Raw genomic sequence first — 14,390 nt, 5'->3', positions numbered from 1 at the left:
GTAATAAAAACTTCGCACATGCACACACGTGTACACACATGCACACACGTGTACACACACATGCACACACGTGCAGACATGAAGATACAAAAGAAAGGCACACCAGGGCCACAACCAACAACAAGGAAAGCCCGCAGCCGTGTGGCGATGCGCTCACTGAAAAACGTCCAGACAAACCTTCAAAACGTTTCCAGGAGGACCCAGAAAGGCCCATAAGATGAGAGAAAGACTAAATTCCAAAGTGGTAATTTCCTCTCAAGTTAATGCATTGTTTTAAATGCAACACCAGTTGAAAGCCCAAGCGGATCTTAGGGGATCATTTTTCAAAGTGATTTTAAAATTTTACTGGAAGTATAAGTCTAGAAAGAGAGCAAGGTTTTTAAAGTTAAGATATTCCGGGAAAATTTACTGTTCCAGACTGGAATCTTAAAAGAGCCTATAGTTTCAAAAATGAGAACACTATGGTGTTTGACTAAACTCATAGCTTTATAAGGAAGAACTGGAAGAATTTAATAGGAGAGAGAAACATATTTTAAAGTATAAGGAAAGAAGTCTCTCTAACAATAGGAAGAACTGAGTTATTCAATAAAAAACATTGGGAAAATTGGTTGTTTATTTAAGAAAAATGAAGCCAAACTGAGCAGAGCCTACAAAGCAGAGACGCTTGGAGCCTGCCTGCCACTGAGGCGCTGGCACGGGACGCCCAGAGGCCAGCACAGGGAACGGAGCCCTAACTCATGCCAAAGGAAATTCAGATGGGTCCAACTACTGACTGTGCATTTTTAAATCAAACAACCAAAATACTGCTTTTAAAATATACTTACAAATTTACCCAATCCCATAGTGAAAAAGGAATTTATATGTATATATAAACAATGAAGGAATTACAAGAAAAAGATAATAAAACCATGTAAAAGTAACAATTTAACGTGTCCAAAGACACCACTGACAAAATTAAAGGGCACATGAAAAGCTGTGCACAATTACACAATTGTTACATAGAAAAAATTCAAATGGTTAATATACTCCATGCAGAAAAAAGCTTTTACAAATTAATAAGTAGTAATAGCATAATAGAAAAATGGGCAAAGAATGTGTGTAAACAATCGACAGAAGAAATAAGATCGAGGGCAATAAACACTGTGCAGGAATATTAAAATCTCAGCGGAAATAAGTGAAAATAAAATTGAGATGCAATCAGTCACTATAAAATTGGCAGTGATCTAAAAAAAACCTGTTGGTGCAGCAAGGGCTCAGAGGCTGGGCACTTCCCATCTCCTCCTGGCAGGGCTCTGATAACCACTTTGTGATGTAATCGAGAGCCTTAAAATGTTATTATTCATTAACGAATTGGTCTTCGCCTAATTGTCAAGCCCAACGGTACACTTAAGTGTAGGGATAATGTAGGTAAGAGGATATTCTCTAAATGAACAGAGACGGTTATAAATAAGACATGTCCATGCAAGGGAATACACGATCCCGCCAGTAAAAGTAACCGTGCAAAGACTGCTTAATCACGTGATAAAGACATAATAAAAAACCCAGCTGCATGAAATGCGATGCCTAGTTTTTCAGGTGTCTAAAATGTCCCCTTTCCTCTCTTTCTTTTAAAAGCTGATTAAAAAAAAAGAACAAGAAAACTGTATTATTTTAAAAGAGAGAAAACCAAATTCCAGTCTTGCATGGATACATGGTTTGATACAGCATCTCATAACCCTTTCCTCTTATATACTCATTTCTACGGCGCTAGTTCCTGACCTGTTTACCTTCCTGCTGCGCGCACAGCTACAGCCAAAAACCTCACCGCTGCGCTCCGACCCCTTCACAGGCGCCGGGCGCGGGAGCCAACGTGTCAGACGCCGTGTCATGAGAGTGGGCGAGCGCGTGTGGACCTGACGGCACGCGCCCTTCCCCACCCGTGCTGATCAACATGTGTGCGGGGCCCTTTAGTTAACCCTCTTTTAAACTGCTTTAGAAGAAAATTGACACCATTTAGACATTAAAAGCTAAAGGTGCCCCCCATGGTGCTGGGACAGCAGGCGGGACACGCGCCTCTTTCTTTCGGGCCTCAGGCTCACGGCGCCGACGACACCGGACACTCACCGTCCCAGGCCAGAGAACCAGCATCTTATTCACCACCACATATACAGGACGTTTCTGAGCCCCTGAGCACACAGGCCTTCTTTCATAAGCCTGGAGCTCCGCTGCAACTCACCCCTTCCGGTCACTGTACATTCGATTGACTCGGTCCCACTTGGCATTGAGCCGGGTCAGCGCGCTCCCGACCTGCACAGCTTCGGGGCCAGACGCCTCGAGGATGATGTCCGGGTGCTGCTCGTGAATGACGGCCACCTGCTCGCCGAGCCTGTCCAGCTGGTCTTTGACATTCTAAAAATACATTGTCACACGTCACTCACGCAACAAAATCGAGCAAAGGGGTAAGAGTGGAATCTCCAATGAACAAATAACTATAATGTATAAAACTCATTTAAGGTAACAAGGTGGTATAATAATTCCTGCTCATCAAAGCTGGAAACTTTTAAAATAATATCCTGCCTTGGGGTATCCCTCAAGTTTGAGGAATGCTAAGTAATATACTACTGGCAGAAAAAGTTCTTCCCAGACAGCAAAGGTAACATTTGTATGAGACATATAAAAAGCTTCAATAACATTTCATAAAAGGAATGAAGTGCTTGAAGCCGGAATTATTTCTATTTACAAATCCTCATAATATGAGTACAAAAGACAGAAATGAGCTATAAAACCTATTAAATCTATCAGTGATTTTATTATGACTTTATATTGTCAATCCAGTGCTCACTATAATCGTAATTTTTTTAATGCAGCTCCCAGTCATAAAGGTAATTGAATGAAGTGGAAAAACCTTGATGGAGTTTAACAATTTTGGGAACTAAACTTGTAGGCCCTAATTAGCTGCCAATCACAGGCCATTCTCTACCCACCCAGCAGCCCATCTGAGGTCAACGGGAGGGTATGGCACAACAAGCAAATGTCTAAGATGGGAATATGGTTTGCGTAGGACTTGACACAAAACGTCTCTCCTTTTGCAAAGGACTAATAACTATACACACATAAAAATTCGTACTAATTTAAAAAGTGCTACATTTTTTATAAAACTTTATCGATGGACATGAGAAAGGTTTGTTATTTAGACACACGGCTCATTCCACAGCACAAATTTAAAGAATTACAGACGCCCAGAGCAGGCACAGTGACAAAGCCTTTGCTTCTTCTTCAGCCACAGCTATTCAAATGTGCCCTCCGGGGATTTACCTTCAGAGCATCTTCCTGGAAAGAGACGTCCTCACAAACAGTAGCATTTAGCTCTGGAGCATTTAGTGATAATTCAACACCATCCACAGAAAGCAAAATTTTGTTAATTTCAACCAGGTACTCTGCTGGGAGAGGAGAGGCTCTAACTCCAGAATCTCGTTGACTGGTTTCCCTCTGCTGAATGGGGATGGCCTATAGAAACATAAACACAAAAATAATAATTACTTGTGAAGACGAAGAACAGAAAACTGTAAAAAGTACAAGACTATATCATGGAGGAATTCAACGCCATGAACCTGCGTCAGAAAACTAAGTTTCCAATTTCTGTATTTTAAATCCACCTTGCTAAAGAAACCCTTAACAACCTCTTTCCTATTTTTACCTGCAGCCTGCTGCTATGCAAATCATCATAATAAATAAGTTAAAGCTTGAGAAGCTTTACTTTAAGATCTATTCCTGCCAAATTCAGCAAACAGAGAAATATATCCCTTCCTGAGTTGCTGAGAAAATGAGAATGTCCCGTCAGTCACGAAGTTCCCGATGACAACGAAACCTTCGAATACCACTGTTAGTCCACCCGTCTCTCAAGTATCACAATACGATGAAACACTCTGGACCTCACTGCTGGACATGTAAACGAGTTAAACGTGTCCATGACGAAACCACCCAGAATGGCGCACGGACGGGAGACACGCAGCGGGGCTTCGAGGAGAGAACGTGGGGGGCCCTGCGCTGTGAGGCTCCCCCTGGCCCGCAGCCGAGCCTGAGGCCTCACAGTAGACCCCGAGGCCACGCTCATGCAGCGGCCGGGCCCCAGTGCCCCGCCACGTCGTCTTCAGACCTTCTGATCAGCGCCCCAGCCAGCCGCCAGCCCCCCAGGCATGCAGGGCCCCACCCCAAGCCCCTGTGGCTCCGTGTGGACACAGCGCCCAGTGGACGCCACCGCGAGTCCCTCCACACCCGCGGGGCCGCCCAATGCTGTCCCTTCTCTCCTGAGCATCTGCAGAGTGGACCCTCCACAGCGCAAAATGCAAATGCAGCGCTCTCGCGGCCTTGCTTACGGCACCGGACAGTGATGCGGAGGGTCTGACACCAGAACAGATCCAAGACTCACGACGGTCAGCGCATCGGGCCACGTGGAGGCTGTCAACGCCCGAATCTGCCTCCGAGACCCCGCTAACCTCCCTGCCTTCAGGGCCCGGCAGTGGCCAGGACGGCGGGGCTGGAGCAAGCCTATGGTTTCCTGGCCTCACCCGCCACTGCCGTTAAGCCGAAGCCCTAATGTAAAGGGCACTGTCCCTATGGCCGCACATCCGAATGTCAGTCCAAAAGCACTTCAGACATCGACCCGTAGGGCTGAGGCAGATCACAGCTTTAAGCAAACACAAGAGAGGCTGAACTCAATAATGTGTTCACAGAAGAACCCATCTGAAATAAAATAATGGCAAATAACTTTCAAAATCAAAAATTAAAAAAGAACTTTTTCAGATTTTAATTGTAAATAGTTTGGACAATTTTTTGAAATATCACAAAATTAGGTGCAATTTTTCCATTTCTTAACTTTAAGGAAAAAGAAAAAGACCTCCATGGAGGTATTTCTAGGTTGGTCATCAAGTCAAAGACTCAGTAAGAAATCAGGACGATACTCCACCTTGGCTCTCCCAGCTCCTAGGCCATCGGCTTGCGGTGACAAGAGTGCGCCGACCCCAGCTACATGGTACGTGCTCGCGGGACATTCCCATTTGGCATCACAGCCATTTTGTGCCAGGTTTGTCTTAAAATCCGCTCTATTGGATAACTGGTGAGAAGCACTGCTGGACTTCAGCCAGACCTGATGCTCAGGAATCCTTCAGCTGGACAGCAAGTGTGGGTGCCTGGGGCTTTGGGGTGACTGGGGAGGCAGACGGTGTCCCAGGTGGGACGTTCCATCTCTCATTCAGACGGTCAGACAGGCTGGGATTTTTCCGAGCCCCACAGTCCCTCAGCCACAGCAGCAGGTCGACACTGGCACATCTGTTCTCTGTGCCCCCAAAACAGCACCTCTCCCAAGACAGCGACCACTCACAACGTCCTCAAGACTGACCCAGATGTCACTTGTGGGTGATTTGATTTTTCCAGCACACCACCAGGTCTCAGGAATCAAACGTCCACTATGGCTGGTGCTCAGTGACACAGCACGTGTTACATGTCGCATCCATCCCACATAGACTAAAGAGCCTATTTTTAAAGAATACTCTATAAAATTTTCTAAGTTTTGTTTTATCAAACCATAGGGGAAAAAAACTATAACTGGACAGAACTGAATATTTATAACTCTCTGGAGGGGTGTGCTGGTTTAAAAGGATGTATGCCCCCTAGAAAACCCATGTTTTAATCAAAATCCCATTTCATAAAAGTAGAATAATCCCTGTTCAATACTGTATGTTTGAAACTGTGATTGGATCGTCTCCCTGGATGATGTGATTTAGTCAAGAGTGATTGTTAAACTGGATTAGGTGATGACATGTCTCCACCCATTTGGGTCAGTCTTGATTGGTTTACTGGAGTCCTATAAAAAAAGGAAACATTTTGGACAAAGAGATTCGGAGAGAGCAGAGAATGCTGTAGCACCATGAACAGACAGTCCATGAGCCAGTGACCTTCGGAGATGAAGAAGGAAAATGTCTTCCGGGGAGCTTCATGAAGCCGGAAGCCAGGAGAGGAAGCTAACAGATGATGCCGTGCTCGCCATGTGCCTTTCCAGATGAGACAGGAACTGTGACTGTGTTTGCCATGTGCTGTCTCACTTGAGAGAGAAACCCTGAACTTCATCAGCCTTCTTGAACTAAGGATCTTTCCCTGGATGCCTTTGATTGGACATTTCTATAGACTTGTTTTAATTAGGACATTTTCTCAGCCTTAGAACTGTAAACTAGCAACTCATTAAATTCCCCTTTTTAAAAGCCATTCCATTTCTGGTATATTGCATTCCAGCAGCTAGCAAACTAAAACAAGAGGTAAGGATTTTCTAGATCCAGAAAATGGGGTAAAAAACAACAAAGGAAAATATAATCACATGTGGCTAAAAAAAATTTTAAATGTTTGTATGTTAAAGATAAAACACTTACAAGAGAAAAATCATGCAGAAAATATTATTGATGACAAATATGACATTAGGTTATGTATCTTTGTTATAAAAAGTGATACATATTTAAAAAAAATAATGGCCTTATAGACCAATGGGAAAAGGTCACTTATGACTCCCCTCAAACAAGGAAACAAGCCCACGCCCAAGACTCGAGCACTGAATGGGCAGCAGAGCCCTTGGGGACGCTTTGCAGTGCTGCCCTACCTGAGGGCTCCCAAGAACTGGTGTGAGGTAGCCTCAGGCACTGCTATTTTCTAAAAGCTTCCCACGCAATCTCATGCCACAGTTGAAAATGACTCAAGTGTTCCCAAAACAACATGCTGACCCTGAGCCCAGGGCCTCAGACGGGGACCTCATTTGGAAAGAAAGGCACAATAGATGGAATTAGGTAAGCCAGGGTCACACAAGGTGGGTGTTCCCCCAGTCTCACATGACAGCATGTGTGGTAGTTAGATTCAGGTGTCAATTTGGCCAGGTAAAGGCGCCTAGTTCTGTTGCTATGGACATGAGCCAATGGTACGTGAACCTCATCTGTTGCTCCTGACATCTGTAGTCAGCTAGGAGGCGTGCCTGCTGCAATGAGTGATGTTTGACTTAATTGGCTGGTGCTTAAATAAGAGAGCTCAATGTAGCACAGCCCAAGCAGCTCAGCATACCTCATCTCAGCACTCACAGCTCAGCCCAGGCCTTTGGAGATGCAGAAGATATCATCCCAGGGAAAGTTGTTGGAACCCAGAGGCCTGGAGAGAAGGCCAGCAGAGATTACCCTGTGCCTTCCCATATAAGAAAGAACCTCAGTTGAAAGTTAGCAGCCTTTCCTCTGGAGAACTAACAAAATAAATCCCCTTTTATTAAAAGCCAATCTTTCTCTGGTGGGTTGCATTCCAGCAGCTAGCAAACTAGAACAGCATCTTTACAGGAGGAAAAGAGATGGACACGTAGGAAAACACCCAGGTGAAGGTGGAGGAGGCAGAAATTGGAGAGATACTGCCACAGCCAAGGGCCTGGGGCACCAGAGGCCAGGACAGGCAGGACTCTCTAGAACCTTCCAGGGAGAATGGCCCTGCCCCAATTTCAGACTTTACACCCCCCAGCTTGTGGCACTTTGTTACAGAAGGCCTGGGAAACTAAGACAACAGATTTTGAAAACTACAGATTTCAGGAACTATTAATTAGCCAAATGCAATCAGCACAAAAGCATTTTAATTACAATAACTAATGCTAACAAAACTGAAACAAATTGAGCCTGCAATAGTGTACCCTGGTACTTTGGGAAAACACATTGTTGTAGGTATTCAAAGCCTACTAAATATTTCTATTTTGGACCAGTAATAACTTCTGATTTGAGACCAGAGATGAATGAGACATGGCCTCAGCACTTCAAGAAGTATTAGGAAAGAAAGATACTTTAAAAAGCAGTAATAAAGTGAAGAACTATCACACAATCTGGCAGATGCTAGAAACAAAAATGGAGCTCTCTGAAAGGATAAGGCATTTTTTCAGGTAAAATAAAATTCAAGGAATGGGAACAAAATGAGCCAGGACCCAGTAGCATGCATGTGTGTCTGGGAAATTAAAGAGAAGCAGGCAGCTCCCCTACGTGGGCATAATAGGAAACAAAGAAGAACCACAGCCTAATAAGACTTACTACACCATTACATTGAGGAAATACTGGAAAGTACAGAAAAAGCACTTTAGGCTTCCAATATTTTCCTGAAAAGTTTGTTAGGCCAAGGAATTGTATGGTTAGCCAGGACTCTGGGGCCAGTAATTCAGAGTAAAATATGGCAGATGGGATAGAGTAAGAAAAACTGGAGACAAAAAAGCAAGTTTGGGGCCTATGGCAAAAAAAAAAAACAAATGGAATTCAACTTCTCCATCTAGGAATTCCTGATATTCTCGCAAGCAGTGGGAAACAACCAAATCAACAAGTTGAGCTCTCAATCTTGGGACTTACCCCATGAAGCTTGTTCCTGCAAAGGATAGGCTAAGCCTACTGATAATTATGTCTAAGAGTCACCCCCAGAGAACCTCTTTTGTTGCTCTGGTGTGGCCTCTCTCTCTAGGCCAACTCGGCAAGTGAACTCACTGCCCTCCCCACTATGTGGGACATGACTCCTAGGAGTGTAAATCTCCCTGGCAATGTGGGACAGGACTCCCAGGGACGAGCAGGGACCTGGCATCATGGGATTGAGAAAGCCTTCTTGACCAAAAGGGGGAAGAGAGAAATGAGGCAAAATAAAGTCTCAGTGGCTGAGAGATTTCAAACAGAGTTGAGAAGTTATCTTGGAGGTTAATCTTATGTATTATATAGACACCCCTTTTTAGTTTATGATGCATTGGAGTGGCTAAAGGGAAGTACCTGAAACAGTAGCCTTTATTCTCGAAAAAAACTGTGTCACTATACAGCTTTTACAATGTGACTGTGTGATTGTGAAACCTTGTGTCTGATGTTTCTTTTATCCAGGGTATGGACAGGTGGATTAAAAAAAAAAAGGATAATAAATAAATAAATAATAGGGGGAGAAAAAGGGTAAAAACCGAGTAGGTAGAAATAGTTGATCTATGAGAGGGAGGGACGCATGAGTTTTTTCTTTTTTCTTTTTCTTTTTTTCTGGAGTGATACAAATATTCTAAAAATGATCATGGTAATGAATACAGAACTCGGTGATGACATTGTGAGCCACTGATTGTGCAATATGGTTGAACTGTATGTGTGTGGAGATTTCTCAATAAAAAGATATTTTTTTAGAAGTGGAGAACACCATAAGTCTGAACTGAGGAAAGGAGCACGAGCTGGAGAAGGTGGGCTCACTGCCAAGGTCACTGGGAAGCCCCAGCGGAGCTCAATTTAGCCTCCTGCAACCTGATGGTTTAAGCCCTGCTGTATGTGGAGTGAGGGTTAAGGAGCAGCTGAGAATTGTTCTGAGGTTTCTCTCGAGAGAATGGGCAGCTTTTAAAGTGATTAACTAATACACCCAATAGGGCAGGAGGCCTGGGCTGGAGGGACAAGGGGACAGCACGTTCCATTTGGGACAAGTCACAGATCTGCAGTACACAGAGGACAGACGTCTGGTAGAGGCAAGGACGGGGCTGGGTCTGCTGGATGCCAGGCCACCAGCACAAGGGCTTCTAGGAGGGACCCAAGGATGCAGTCCTGGCACCACACCAGCTGGAGGGGCCTTCAAAAGGCAGCTGGCGGCACACCTATTTCTAGAACAAAAATCACCATCTGTCCATTTCACAAGTTTAGTCATTTGTAAACTAGCCACTCTAGAAATGAGACTACACACCTGCAGAAAGAAGACACTTCTGAAAGAGACATGCCCCTTTTGAGTTTAATACATGAACAGAGATCCAAAGGGGTATTTTTAGCTTTCTATTTTGAGTCACCCTCAATTTCAACCCCAAGCACTACAAAGGAGGCAGAGCAGTTCCCACAGGCCTGCACGGAGGTTGCCTGGTGTCTAAGGCAGCGCTGCACACCTGAGGGGCAGGTAGCACGGACACACCTGAGGGGCAGGTAGCACGCACACACCTGAGGGGCAGGTAGCACGGACACACCTGAGGGGCAGGTAGCACGCACACACCTGAGGGGCAGGTAGCACGCACACACCTGAGGGGCAGGTAGCACGCACACACCTGAGGGGCAGGTAGCACGGACACACCTGAGGGGCAGGTAGCACGCACACACCTGAGGGGCAGGTAGCATGGACACACCTGAGGGGCAGGTAGTACATACACACCTGAGGGGCAGGTAGCACACACACACCTGAGGGGCAGGTAGCACGGACACACCTGAGGGGCAGGTAGCACGTACACACCTGAGGGGCAGGTAGCACACACACACCTGAGGGGCAGGTAGCACGCACACACCTGAGGGGCAGGTGCTGTGCAAGGCCTCCCATCACCACCCGACCCCCCCAGGGCCAGGCCTTTCCACCACGTAGCCTCATGCACAGCAGCAGCAGCTGCAGGCAGGGCTTCTCCCCATGATGACCCTCGTGCTGGTTTGAATCTTGCAGACCCCAGAAAAGCCATGTGCTTTAATCTTCATTCAGTATTGCTGGGTGGGAGTTTATTTATTGTTTCCATGGAGATGCGACCCATTCAATTGTGGGTGGTAACTGTTTTGTTTTTTTTTTTTTTTTGCATGGGCAGACACTGGGAATTGGACTCAGGTCTCTGGCATGGCAGGCAAGAATTCTGCCACTGAGCCACCATCACACCGCCCTGATGAGATGGTTTCCATGGAGATGTGTCTCCACCCATTCAAGGTGGGGTTACTTACTGGAGCCCTTTAAGAGGGAACCATTTTGGAAAAAGCTCAGCGCCAACAGAGCCCACACAGCCAAAGATCTTTGGAGATGCAGCAGGAAAACGCCCCCAGGGGAGCTTTGTGAAACAAGAAGCCGGGAGAGAAAGCTTGCAGTGCCACCATGTGCCTTTCCAGTTGACAGGAAACCCTTCATTGGCCTTTCTTGAGTGAAGGTAACCTCTGGTTGGTGCCTTAATTTGGACATTTTTATAAACTTGCTTCAATTCGGACAATCTCACAGCCTTAGAACCGTAAACTTGCAACTTAATAAATTGCCCTTTTTAAGGCCATTCCATTGCTGGTATGTTGCATTCTGGCAGTTTGCAAACTAGACAGCCCTGCAGGGGCCAGCAGAGCGCGTGTTCTCCTCTCTGCAGACTCTCCTCGGCCTGGCTCTCTCCTCATCCACCTGAACGTCAGCAGGTAAAATGGACCCAGACAGAAAAGGCGCAGGGTCCCTTACCTGCTGTCCCACCCAGGACTGACCCACAGCACAAAGCGCAAGTCCAGAGACCAATGTGAACAATGCACAACCAACAGCCACGGTTTCCTTAAATCTTCCACATTTTAACTTAAAACATAAGGAAGTGATAAAACCTCCAGATTGTTCCAAGGCCAGCGAGGCTCTGAAACCTAGAAATACCAGACTCTCTAGGAACAACCGGTGTCACCGTTTCACCCCTTTGCCCCTGAATAACAACGCCCTTTCTCCGCCTTGCAGCAGTTAGAAGAGTCCTAGCCCAGATGTCCCTCCAGATTGAGAGAGAATTATCAAATGAGAGGGAGGAACTGTAGCTGAGAAATCAGGATTTAAGGGATGAGTGTGATTACTGAGTCATTCTATAGATATTCCTTTTTGCTTTCTGATAATACTGGAGCAGACAGAGGGAAATTCCCGAGATCTCTAACTTGTCATCCAGCTGCCTTGATCTCTGATGATTGTACAGCCCTTATCCTCTGCCTTGTGATTGTAAAAACCTCGTGACTGACCTTCACTTATGCCCACTTACCCAGCTGTTCAACCTGAGAGTCTTGTGATCACTAAAGCAGTCCTTGGGTCAGCCCAGGACTACCCCACCCCAGGTCCAAAGCTACCCTGATGACTGAGACTGGATCTGGCCAACGTGGGCCCACCTGACATGTGCAGTAGCTCAGAATTTTAACCTACAAGTCACTAGTACTTCATTCCACCATTTTCCAACATACCTTTTCTAAGGATGGACTCAATATCAGAGCCCCTCTAATTACATCATCTGGGGCCGCTGGGATCATTATTCTCAACCTGCCCATCTTTTCTCTAATAAAACTGTCAGAATTTGCTGCACTGACAGGCCATCTGCTCTCCTGCTATGTGCCTAGTAAACAATTTTTTCTCTCTTTGGAAAAAAAAAAACCACCATAAGGAAGTGAGATGATACTAAGGTTGGCCTTCAGCCAGAGATTGCGTCAAGTTTTTTTAAGTATTTCATGAACCACCCAGCAAATCACACATCACCGCTCAGAAAGCCACACCTGGATCTGTCCTGCATGTGGGGTTGAGTGTGCAGGTAGCATCCCTGATGCAAAGACGTAATTAGCAGAAAAGAAAAGCAAGGCACTCCTGGCTCTGGAACCTGGAACCAACCTTTCCATCCTCCTCGCAGCGCTCCAAGTGCTTCTCCACAACTTGTAACACATTTTGTACATCATTGTCGAAGTTTTCCAAGTCAGCGGAAGGCACGCGGGCTTCCAGCACTTCCGCGCTGACAGTGCCAGGGCCCGACAGAGGCTCCTGGTCCACCAGCAGCTGGAGAAGGAAACAGGTCATTGAAAAGACAAGCTTAGCTCCGTTTCCCTCCAGCCAGAGGGCAGCAGCCAGGGGCACAAGCAGGGACTGCTGACCCGTGTGTCGTTGCCCTCATTTCTCCAGGTTGGGGTTCTCTCCGGCACCCGGTGGGGCCCATGATGCAACATGCCCTGATGACGGGCACCTGCCAGGGTGGGTCCTGAGACCGCGCATGACACACAGGATGGGGCTGAGAGCCAAAGGCATGTGGCCTGGCCGCAGAGGGCAGGCCGTCCGGGACAGGGGCTGCCCAAGGACTGCGGCCACCTGCCCATCCTGCCCTCAGCCCCAGACTCCAGGGAAGCCCACGTCCTTCAACACTGTCTTTTTCAGTTGATGCCAAGTTAAGAAAACTTTATATTTATGTGACTAAACTTGACATTATTTTAATAAAACCAAATGCAGAAAAAAATGCTCAGAATCAGCTGAGCGTGGAAACTGCATGCCCGCACATTGATTATAGAAGTGTAAATGTGCACAGACTTTCCACAGGGCTGTTTGAAAAATCTATTTACCAGCCATTCCAAGCCCAGCTTCTGCAAAGACTTCAAGGAATCTAAGAACCGGTGCTATTAAGGGATGAGCACGAAGATAAAGGTAAGAGGATTTTAACAAAGCAATATTTGTAAAGGCACAATAAAAGTGGAAAGTGGGCTTATATGATATCTTATTGCTTCTTATTTATTACTCTCTTATTTAAGTTTATAAAGATCATCTGTAAATTCATAAATCTAAAAGGTCCTTTGTATATCAGGTCAACATTGTGAAATTAACTGTAACTTTTAGATTTTTCCACACACTCTAACAGAAAGAAGGAAGTCCAGTGTATGGTTTGTGCAATGTGAGAATAAAGATAAATGTGACTATAAACAACAGGCCTGTTCACACCTAGCATGGCATGATTTCACAGCCACGATCATTTCATAGTCACCTCTAACATTCAGCCGAGTCTCTGCAAGGTTTCCTCAAGGAGGTTATTTTCTTCAGTACTAATTCCTTTCTCTCCTTTTTCTGCACAATTGTTAATAAATGAGGACAAATACTCCATTCAAGCAAAGTGTGATAGAATCATTTTAATTTTTAAAAATCTGATGTATATATTATACATCGGTCAGACACAAACACACAAGAACAACCAGCTTTCTATGAAAAGGTTACTCACTTTGGCACTTTGGATATGCTGAGAGACCTTCTCGAAGTTTCTGTCCAGTTCAGCTAGCTTGGGCTCGACCAGGTCCCTGCTGGAGCCCCCTCGGGCGGTCATCAGCACCAGGGCTTGGCCACGGACGTTCTCCACCTGCAGACCCGCGTTCTCCAGCTCCGACAGCAGGCGCTGGCCGTGAGAAAGCACAAGGTCATCACCTGGGAAAGCCACAACCCAGCGCGGGCTGACGCGCCCTAGAATTAATGGCAGCTTAAATAAACCTCCGGTTTTGGCACTTTCAACTCGAGTAAGAGCCTCGTCATAACCTCAGTCTCTCCGAGTCACCCTAAGGGCCCGGCCTCGTGTGTGGGGAGGGTGGCCCCAGGTGGACATGGCCAGAGGTGGACGCCCCAGAGGCTCGCCCCCGCCCACCTGCACAATCTCCTCCCGTTTACTCGCTGGTTTCTTTTCAATCTCGTCCAGCAGAGCTTCTGCCTGATAAAGCCAGGTGCTGATGTGAGCCACGTTGCCATCAAAAATTTCCAGCTGGTTCTGATGGCTCTGTAAAGGAATGGGTAAAATGCTGACCCAACTCCAGGAGACATTCAAGACGACAATCTGAGAAGAGACCCAAATGCCTGAGAAGAGCAGCACGGGGTGCGGAATTTAAAGAGGGGTTTCC

General features: G+C 46.1%; 1 protein-coding gene across 2 annotated transcripts in view; it reads right to left on the bottom strand.

The window, feature by feature from the left end:
• UTRN (utrophin) overlaps positions 1 to 14,390 on the bottom strand; it is a 440,716-nt gene that overhangs the window by 251,703 nt on the left and 174,623 nt on the right. Inside the window, exons 36-40 of one of the 2 annotated variants that reach the window (XM_077143388.1) lie at positions 14,141 to 14,269; positions 13,727 to 13,897; positions 12,364 to 12,525; positions 3,295 to 3,486; positions 2,216 to 2,388 (exon numbers count right to left, since the gene is read on the bottom strand). In XM_077143388.1, coding sequence (XP_076999503.1) covers positions 2,216 to 2,388; positions 3,295 to 3,486; positions 12,364 to 12,525; positions 13,727 to 13,897; positions 14,141 to 14,269 — 827 coding nt within the window. Of the gene's footprint in view, positions 1 to 2,215; positions 2,389 to 3,294; positions 3,487 to 12,363; positions 12,526 to 13,726; positions 13,898 to 14,140; positions 14,270 to 14,390 lie in introns of those variants that run through there. The other variant, XM_077143386.1, reaches the window with a different exon arrangement.

This window comes from Tamandua tetradactyla, chromosome 25, assembly GCF_023851605.1.
Source record: "Tamandua tetradactyla isolate mTamTet1 chromosome 25, mTamTet1.pri, whole genome shotgun sequence".
In the NCBI taxonomy this organism is placed as follows: Eukaryota; Metazoa; Chordata; class Mammalia; order Pilosa; family Myrmecophagidae; genus Tamandua; species Tamandua tetradactyla.
The sequence above is the reverse complement of the archived record's forward strand: the minus strand, read 5'-3'. Positions and strand labels throughout refer to the sequence as shown.